The sequence below is a fragment of the Lepidochelys kempii genome, chromosome 9 (assembly GCF_965140265.1).
Source record: "Lepidochelys kempii isolate rLepKem1 chromosome 9, rLepKem1.hap2, whole genome shotgun sequence".
NCBI lineage: Eukaryota > Metazoa > Chordata > Testudines > Cheloniidae > Lepidochelys > Lepidochelys kempii.
The window spans coordinates 7,257,801-7,267,101 of record NC_133264.1 but is presented as its reverse complement, the minus strand read 5'-3'; the positions used below and the strand labels follow the sequence as shown (position 1 = coordinate 7,267,101).

The window sequence follows — 9,301 nt, the reverse complement described above, 5'->3', positions numbered from 1 at the left end:
CCCGTTTCTTCCACTCAGAAAGCAGCAGGCCATTTGGTCACTGGAATCTCTTTGTTTAAAGCAGGCGGCAATCCCCCCTCCAAGGGCTGTGAGCCCCCCGACAGCTGGTGTCCAAGTGCTGAGGCCCCACAGCCCAGCCGGGTGGGGTCGGCTGCCTGCTCCCCCTGCCCCGGGGTTTGGTGCCACTCACACAGAAACCCCCCACCCCCACCCATGCAGGGAGCGGGCGGGCTGTCGCCCCCTTGTGGCTGCAGCCAGCGCTGCCGGCACAGGAGGCCGTGGGGTGCTGCGGGGCTCAGGCTGCGGGGGGCGCTACAGTCCCACAGGGGGTGGGTTCTCTCCTGGGCGGGGGGGGGCTAGTTGAGCAGTGGCAGGAGGAGGGAGCCCAGCAGGAGGGGCAGGAGGCTGGCGAGGGCAAAGTTCCCCTGGCCGGAGCCCAGGCTGGGCTGCGGACACTCCTTGTAGGGCTCCAGGCAGGCGGCGTAGGCCATGACGTGGGCGATGTAGGTCTGCTCCTGCACCCCGTGGAAGAGGTGGGCCATGGGCCCCTTGGCCATGATGGCCACGTCCTCACCGCCATGCGTTTCCGAGGCCAGGGGCACGGCTGCCTGCTGCCGGTACCCCTTCTCCTCTGGGGGATGGGCAAACAGAGCGTAAGGGCCCCACGAGCCACTGCCCCCCCCCCCCCTGATTTCCTGCTCCCTGCGGGGGTGGGGGTGGGGTCGCTGATATCTGGGCAGAGCCCAGGCCCGCCCGTGCTGTACGGTCAGCGCCACCGGCTGGCAGCAGCACCGGGGTGATAGCTGGAAACAACAGCTCTGTGCTGGGCACAGGGGATGAAGTCTGGCGGGAGGGACCCCTCCGCCCCCACACTCACCCCCCCCTTCAGCTCTCCTGCCAGCATCCCCCTCCCATGCCACGGCGGGGCCCCTTACCGCTCTCGGAGCTGTTGACGTTGGGCCGGCTCATGGCATTGATCTGGTAGCCGGGCCCGTTCCCGTAGAGGATGGACGTGTACGACTTTATGTCCAAGGCCATTGTGGGAGCCAAGCCTGTGGGGAGGGGCAGCCGAGCGAGGGATCAGGCCCAAGCCGGGGCGAACCGGAGCGGCGTTAAGCCCCCAGGCCCCAGAAGGTCCCCGGGACAGCACAGGACACCCGGGGTGTTGGGCAATACCCCGCAAAGGGCAGCGCAGCCAGCAGCGGGCTGGGCACAGGGGCAGCCACAGACCAGAGCGGGTGGATCTGCCACTCCACAGTCCTGCAGGTCTCTGGGCAGGGGCAACATGGGCATCCGAGCTCCAAGGGGCCCCTAGGCCCAATCCTTGCTCTGCCAATGGCCTCCATGGGGCAGAGGCCTCAGCTGACCCGTAGCCCTCAGCCGCCCGGGTACCCGCCCTCAGCTGTGCCGTGAGCAGAGCTCGAACCCATGGCCCACCGTGCAGAGAGTAGCGGGGAGCAGGAGCAGCCTCGGCCCATCCAAGAGGCCAGGGACTTGTGGGCCCAAAGCCCCGGGGTCCTGGTGTTGAGACCCGCCCCCCCAGCCCCGTTGTACCAAAGATGGAGCTGCCACGCAGCGTGTAGCCGCCGAAGCTGAAGACGTGCGAGTGGTCCGCCGTCACCACGGAGAGGGTCTCGGTTTCCTTCGTCAGCTCACCCGCCCTCTGGATGGCACGGTCGAACTCCACGGCTTCCGTCAGCGCCCGCTGGGCGATGCCGTCGTGGTGCCCGTGGTCAATCCTGCCTCGTGGAGAGAGACCGGGCAGGGGTTAGCCGCAGAGGGGAGCGTCTTGGGGGCCTCGAATGCAGGTCCGTCCCCCCCCCGCTGTACGATCACACTGGGGTGATTCGGCCTGTAAGAGGCACCTGTGGAGAGCAACCCCTAGGGGTGGGGATGGGCAGCCCCCAGCCCCCTCAGGCTGCAGCAAGACCTCTCCCTCCGCGCTACCCAAGCAGGCTCTGGCTCCTCAGTGTGACCAGAGCGCATGGTGATGGGCTGCGGGGGCTCCCATGGCCTGGGGGGCCCAGGCAGGTGCCACAGTCACCCAGTGCTCCTGCCCCTCAACCCGGGACACCAGGTCCCCTCTGAGGAACATGGGCAGCTCCTGGCCACCCCTCCCACCTGCTCACCCTGCCACGAGCCCAGGCTGGGGAGAGCGGGGAACACCCAGCCCTGGGCCCCTGCACCCCCCCGAGCACAGCCGTCTGGGCTGGGACAGCTGCACCCCCTGGCCTGCCCCAAGCCCCACTTATCTTCCACAAAGAGGTAGAAGCCCCGGGGGTTCCTGCTGAGGATCTGGATGGCCACCTCCGTCATCTCGGTGAGGGACGGGTCCAGGGTCGAGTCCCGCAGGAGTTCGTACTTCATGTCGCCAGGCTCAAAGAGGCCTGAAGGGGGAACAGAGACGACATGGGGGCGCGCGCTGGAAGGGGGAACCAGGCTGCCAATGGCCATGGGGCCTGGGAGGGACCAGGTGAAGGGGGAGCCAGACATGCCACCCTGAGCAGCCAGAGGAGGGGGCAGAGGCTGCCCTGGTGGGGTGGGGGGCAAAGGGGGAGAATTTGGGGCCCATTACCCATCAGGTGCATCACAGACGGGTCACTGGCAGCGCTGAGCAGGGCCGTCCTGTTCCACACGTACCTGGCGCCCTAAGGAACGAACCCAAGAGCTGGTCAATAGGTGCCTAGGCAGGGCTGTGTGTGTGCCACCATCCCAGCACATGCACATCACCAGCCTGGCCCTCCCCAGCCCTCCCGTCTGCACCCACCAGCCCTGCACCCGGGGGAGCCCCGCATTACCGGCCAGGCCCCTGCCCAGCGCTCCATCTGCACCCACCAGCCCTGCACTGGGGAAGCCCTGCCCAGCCCTCCCGTCTGCACCCACCAGCCCTGCACCCACGGGAGCCCTGCATCGCCAGCCTGGCCCCTGCCCAGCCCTCCCGTCTGCACCCACCAGCCCTGCACCCACGGGAGCCCTGCATCACCAGCCTGGCCCCTGCCCAGCCCTCCCGTCTGCACCCACCAGCCCTGTACCCGGGGGAGCCCTGCATCACCAGCCAGGCCCCTGCCCAGCCCTTCCATCTGCACCCACCAGCCCTGCACCTGGGGGAGCCCTGCCCAGCCCTTACACCTGCACCCACCAGCGCTGCACCCGGGGGAGCCCTGCATGCCCAGCTGAGCCCTGCCCAGACCTTCCACCTGCACCCACCATGCCCCGGGGGGCCCGCCTCCCCAGCCAGGTCCCAGCCTGCCCCTCCAGGAAGATGCGCACTGCTGCACCGATCTGAGCTGCTGCCCAATGTGGGGAGCGAACTGTGATGACCAACCCCAGCCTCACGAAGGCAACCAGCATTCTGGCTGAATGCCGGCCCCGACACACCAGTCACCTGCTTAGACTCCAGCCACCGGGCGATGAGGTCCTCGTTGTCTTTGCGGATCCCATTCTGGGCGACGTAGCTGGGGTACTCGGGGTCCGGGGTCCCCGCAGGGGTCATGTACTTCCGCCCGCCCCCCAGGATCACCTGGCCGGGAGATGGACAGAGACAGCACGTTTCACCAGCCTCTCTAACCCCTGGGTGAGGGCTGAGCGGGCAAAGCCCCTCATCCTCTGCCCTGCCCCACACCAGCCAGAGTCCCCTCTGGGGTTCCCCACATGGCCTGACCGGTGTCTGGGGGCTGACGGCTGGCTGTAGCTGGGGGGAGGGAGCTCACAGACACCCTGCCCTTCCCTTGCCCACGGGGGACGCCCATCTGTGGGGCTGAGGTGAGCTCAGGCCCCGTGGCCGGGCTGTTCCTTGGCCCCTTGCATGGAGAGTGGGCAGCGCAGAGAGAAGAAGCTGAGGGAGGAAGAAGCTGGCCGGGGACTCCCCCGTGGTCTGGCTGGGGCTCTCGGCCTGGCTGTCTCCTCTCCTCCATCCTGCCTGTGGCGGGCACATGGGGCAGAGGTGGGGAACCAGCCAGCCACATCTCCCCTCAGGAAACAGGCCCGGGTGGGCACACGCTGCATTGCTGGGGGGCGGGGGGGGCATGCGGGGCAGGGGGGGTATGCGGGGCAGGGGGCGGCTGTGTGGGGCAGCAGTTGCCCAGCGATGCCCATGGGACGCAGCCACTCACGGTGAAGTTGATGTTGTGGACAAGTTGCCAGGCGATGTCCCTGCAGTTCTCCTGCAGGGCAGCAGCTGGCATGCTGGCATCGGCATACCAGTTCCTGTTCACCACGTGGGCGTAGTTCCCCGCGGGGGAGGCGTGCTGCACCCGTGTCGTGGTCACGATCCCCACCGACTTCCCTGCCAGAGAACGGCCGGACGCTGAGTGCTAACCCCCTGCCCCCTGTACCATCCCTGCAGACACGGCTGCACCCGGGAGGCCAGCCCCTGGAGATACCCAGCCCATCTGCCAGCCCTGTCACAGGTGGGCTAACCCACTGCCTGGCACCGCAGCCGGGGCTCAAACCCAGACCCTCCCTGCTGCCACAGCTGGGGGACCCCGGCTGGTGCTGAGCTGGGAACAACTCCTGCCGTGTGTGCTGTGCCCGCTGGCTCCCTGCCCGCCGCACCCGGCCCCTTACCCGCTCGCTGGGCTCTCTGCAGCACGGATACGACCTCATTGCCCCGCGTGGTGTTGCACTGGGAGTACCTGGCCGCGGCGCTCACCCCGATGGTCTGGTAGTTGGCCTTCACCCCGCACAGGTAGGCCGTGGCTGTGCCTGCACTGTCCGGCACCTGCCGGTCCACGTTGTAGGTCTGCGAAGCCCGTGGGAGAGCCGTCAGATGAGGGGCTCCAGGGGACGGGGAGGGGGCCTCCTGTCTCCACCCCCAGACCTGGGCTTAGTACTTCCCAGGGCACTTGGGGGGCCCACGGGCCATGTGGTACGGGAAAGTGCTCCCAGCCCACCTGGCTGTGGGGTCTCGGGTGGCCCAGCTGTGGGGTCTTGGCCCACCCGGCTGTGGGGGTCCCTCTTACCAATGCAGCCTGTCCCTTCCCTGCCCCAGCCTTGCAGGGAGACAATTGCCCCATGCGGGGCCCAGGAAATCAGCCTCCATCCCTCCAACTGGGAGTGGATTTGCGAATCCCCTCCCAACCTCTCCGCGGCCACCCCCCTCCCCGGCCCCAAGGATCTGCCCCAGCCTTTCACCAGTGAGCGGGGCAAGGGGCCCTGGGCTGGGGGCGTTGCACCCTGCCCAGTCCCACCAAGCAGCAGGGGTCCTGGGGTCGCTCCCAGCAGGAGAGGCCCATGGCGCCCAAGCCAGAGCCGTGCATCACTCCCTGCTGGAGCGTCCATGTCTGAGACCCTGGAGGCACCAGGCGGGGGGTGGCAGCAGTTCCAGGGTGACAGGCAGCACCCGAGGGTGACGACGGCACCTTGGAGAGCGCCACGTAGGGGAAGGCGTCCATGGCGAGAGGCGTCTCGGGGCCCAGCTTCCCCTGCAGCTGCCCCTTGAGGATCCGGGTGGCGGTGACGGTCGGGACCCCCATTCCTGGGCGGGAAGAGAGACCGAGCCCATCAGAGCCGGGCACCACCACAGGCCTCCCGTCCCCTTATGTGTAGCCTCCCAGTCCCCCCTGGGACGGTCCCAGCGCTGCCCATGCCCCTGCACCCCGCCCTGTGCAGTCACAGGACACTGCCCCCCCGTGAGCCATCAGTGCCGCACCAGAGCACCAAACCGTGACCCAGGCCCGTCACCCCACGCGCCAGGGGAGCCCGGCTGGGGGGTTGCTTCTATCTGTGAGCCAGCGCCCCTGGGCCGGGGTGAGGGGCGGCTGGGTTCCCACACCCCAGCGAGGAGGGGGAGGAGCTCAGAGGTGCCCCTCTAGCCAAGCCCTCCCCTGTTCTTCCTCCCCCCCGGGCAGGGCAGCTGGTGGGGATGGCGGGGGTGGGGAGGGTTGTTGCTTCGACTCACCGTCCCCGAGAAAGAGGATCAGGTTCTTGGCCTGATAATTCATGGGCTGGAGTTTGAGGGTCGCTTTGATGGCCTCAGCTGCCTGCTGGTTCCAGAACGCGGGGTTCTCCTCCTCCGCTTTGGGGAGACACAGTGGGGAGGGTCAGAGACAGGGCAGGGGGGTAAGTCCGGGGGCAGCCAGCTTTACCCACCACCACTCGTGGCTGTCAGGAACGACCCAGCCCACAAGGGGGCCCTTACACCAGGGCACAGCCACGCAACAGCTGCAAACCAGCACGGGAGCCAGGCGTGGCAACGCCTAGGCGGAGCCAGGGCCTGGGGGGCACCTCCCTGCAGGACGCAGCAGCAGCCCCCACTCTCCCGCCGGGTGGGGGGCCCTGGAGCACAGCGTTTCCACAGGGCAGGGGCCAGCCAGGCTGCTGGGCTCGAGCTGCCCTGGGCTCGCCGGGCTCACAGCCAGACGAGGACGCTGAGCCCTTAGGTGTTGAGCCAGCCACGACAGCTCCTGAGCATGACGGTGCCACCCCAACTCAGCAGCGCTCACAGTGCTGGGGCGCCTCACCACGACCCGTTGTGGTACCCGGGACCCATGGTGCCCTGGGGAGGCCCCCGCCCTCTGGCTGGGCGGGACATTGGGATGATTTGCTGCCGGCAACGGCAGGTTTTGCGCAATTGACATTTTGCACAGGGAAAACAAATCTCGATTTTTCCCGACGTTTCCGATGGTCTCCCAGGGATTGTTCGGGCCGGGTCGGTTCGGCCCAGCTGAGATGCTCTGTGTTAATTTCCAGGCGGTTCAATGGAACGTCAATTGCATTGCCCTGGCATGTCGCTTTCCGGGAGTCCCAGCCTCCCATTCGCTCCCCTGGGCTGGGGGCCCGGGAGGACTACGTCTCCCACAAGGCAAGGCAGAGTCCCGCTGATGGAGCTGCATGGTGCATCATGGGGGTTGTCGTCTGCCCAGGGCACCTGGCCCGTAGAGTGAATTGGGGCCTCAAGCGCCCCACCTTCAGCTCCCAGAAGGCAATGCGCCATGCCAGTGCCATTCGGTGTCGATCTGGCTCCAAAGGAAGCTGGGCTTGGAGCCGCGTTTTGCAGAATTTCCTTGGACAATGCTGGGATTTTAACTTTTTGCCCCCAAATTGGCACCAAACCGAATGCCGGGCTGTGGGAATCTGACCAGGCCAGCTTGGGCTTAGCTCGGTCCAGCCCTTGGCAAATGGTTCAGGGGATGGGGGGCTGAGGGGGCCTCCCTCTCAGCACATCTCATCCTTTAGAGCTGGGAGTTTGTTCAAGGTCCCCAGCTAAGGAGCTGGGAGGAGGGTTTCCAGGAACTGGGAGGTCTGTCTGGGGTGCATGGCCAGGGAGGGAGCTGGCGGGTAGGTGGGGGAAGGACCCAGCAGCTGGAAGCGGGGGCCTGGCTGCGCTGCTGCGTCCCAAAGCCTGGCTCCCAGAGCCAGCTGGACCCCTCACACCGGGGAGAAGGGGGAGGTTGGTAGTATGTTTATGCCTATGGGTGCCTCAGTTTCCCTCTGTATTTGCAGTGCTGTGTGCTGCTAGGGAAGGGTTAAACAGCTGTTCCAGGGCCGGGGTGTATGTGTGTATGTGCACGCATGTGCACCACGATGCTGGCTGGGGTGCATGAAGGGGGCATTAAAGACCAGCTGAAACTGACCCATCTCGATGGAGGCGAAGTCGAGAGGAGCCCCACTGGCCAGGACGTTCACACCTAGCAGTCCCTACCCCAGAGGCAGGCGTTTTATAGAATCATAGAATCTCAGGGTTGGAAGGGACCTCAGGAGGTCATCTAGTCCAACCCCTACTCAAAGCAGGACCAATCCCCAATTTTTGCCCCAGTTCCCTAAATGGCCCCCTCAAGGATTGAACTCACAACTTTGGGTTTAGCAGGCCACTGCTCAAACCACTGAGCTATCCCTTCCCTACAAAATACAAGAACATAGAATCATCATAGAATCTCAGGGTTGGAAGGGACCTCAGGAGATCATCTAGTCCAACCCCCTGCTCAAAGTAGGACCAATCCCCAATTTTTGCCCCAGATCCCTAAATGCCCCCCTCAAGGATTGAACTCACAACCCTGGGTTTAAACTCACAACTACCGGGAAGCCGAGCCAAGGGGAAGGTGGCAGGCATCTGGGTTGCGAGCTGGCCTTTGCACTCCCAACTCCACCCTGGGACTAAGGGCAACGGGCTGGAGCCAGCGAGCGCCCAGACGGCCTCGACTGCAGTATGGCTCAAGGACGTACTGGCCTGGCGTTGCCCTGCCTGGACGCCCTCTAAGCCTCGCCTCTCTGTGCCAGCCTGAGGGCTCTCAGCGGCTGGGTGCCCGGGGACTGGTACATGACAACCTCGGTTTGACAAGGCTGCCGGTGTTGCTGCGGGCACAAGTCGTGGGGCCCCCAATCCTGCCCCTGTGGAACTGGGGGTCCTTGGGGTCCAGCTCACTGAAGGGGACGCTCCCATGGGACTGGTAAGACCCAATCAATCCGTGACACGGCTCCTCCCCTGTGGGCAGAATCCCAGTGCCCAGCAGAGCGGGATGGAGGAGGGCGCCCCCAGGACGTGAATCCATCCCCCCTTCACCCCCGGCCCCGACAGCCCAGTTAACCCTTTGTGAGCTGTGTGATGACAAACACCGCTGAGACACACTCAGCCAGCAGCAAACGCCCTCGCCCGTGTCCCCGGCAGCACGGAACTGGGGAGTCCCTGCGTCTTCCCCCAGTCCCAGCCCATGCGCTGGCAGCCAGAGCCCCCCGAGGGGCCTGGATCAGGCGGGGGTTTGACTCACTACGGACCTTGGAGCGATGAGTTAGTGCCCCCAGCTAAGTGCCCACCCCGGGATCCCGGACCCTGTGCCAGCCGATCCTTCCCCTGAACAGCCTGGCCGAGCCCAGTGCCATGTCAGCCGGGTACCTCGCACAGCTCCCAGTGCTGGGCCTCAGGCCGGAGACACCCACGCCCCAGCGTGTGGGGGGAAATCGCCCCTGGGGGAAGGGAGGCTGGTTTACCTGGGATGGTGGCACCGGCAAAGGTCAGCCAGGCCCCGAGGCAGAGCAAGATGGGCGCAGGGAGCCACATGGCAAGGACGAGCAGGAGGGGAGCAGCGGGGAAGCCGAGCGGTGCCCGTGACAGGCTGTGCCCAGGACTGTGGTATAAGCCCCGTTCTCCAGGGGACTTTGGACCCGGACTTGCTCCCTAACCCCATTAGCACACGTGGGCACAGCCCCTGGAGGGACTTTGCAGCCTGCAGGCATGAGGCCCTGCCAGAGGGGCACGCCCGCATGGCACAGCCCTGCTGGAGGGCAGTGATTAGAGATCACGGGCTCAGCACCGGCCCAGCCTCCCCGCCGGGGGCAGAGCTGCAAGGCACAGCTGCAGTGGAGC

The 9,301-nt window shown here is 66.2% G+C and overlaps 1 protein-coding gene across 1 annotated transcript; it reads right to left on the bottom strand.

The window, feature by feature from the left end:
- Window positions 1–42: 42 nt before the first annotated feature.
- Window positions 43–9,073, bottom strand: LOC140916855 (intestinal-type alkaline phosphatase-like). The gene is made up of 11 exons (XM_073358744.1): window positions 8,926–9,073; window positions 5,900–6,016; window positions 5,361–5,476; window positions 4,567–4,741; window positions 4,113–4,285; window positions 3,386–3,520; window positions 2,576–2,648; window positions 2,253–2,387; window positions 1,555–1,746; window positions 936–1,052; window positions 43–631 (listed from the first exon to the last, which is right to left on the bottom strand). The coding sequence occupies exons 1-11, from the start codon at window positions 8,993–8,995 to the stop codon at window positions 357–359; spliced, it is 1,578 nt and encodes a 525-aa protein (XP_073214845.1). The 5' UTR covers window positions 8,996–9,073; the 3' UTR covers window positions 43–356.
- Between the last annotated feature and the right edge of the window lie 228 nt (window positions 9,074–9,301).

Bases quoted from the DNA above. Each gene is read 5' to 3' on its own strand.
- LOC140916855 (XM_073358744.1), bottom strand. From the start codon at position 8,995: ATGTGGCTCCCTGCGCCCATCTTGCTCTGCCTCGGGGCCTGGCTGACC. The intron at 5,477-5,899 runs GTGAGTCGAAGC...CTTCCCGCCCAG, and splicing joins GATCCTCTTTCTCGGGGACG to GAATGGGGGTCCCGACCGTC. The intron at 1,747-2,252 runs ATAAGTGGGGCT...GTCTCTCTCCAC, and splicing joins CTTCTACCTCTTTGTGGAAG to GAGGCAGGATTGACCACGGG.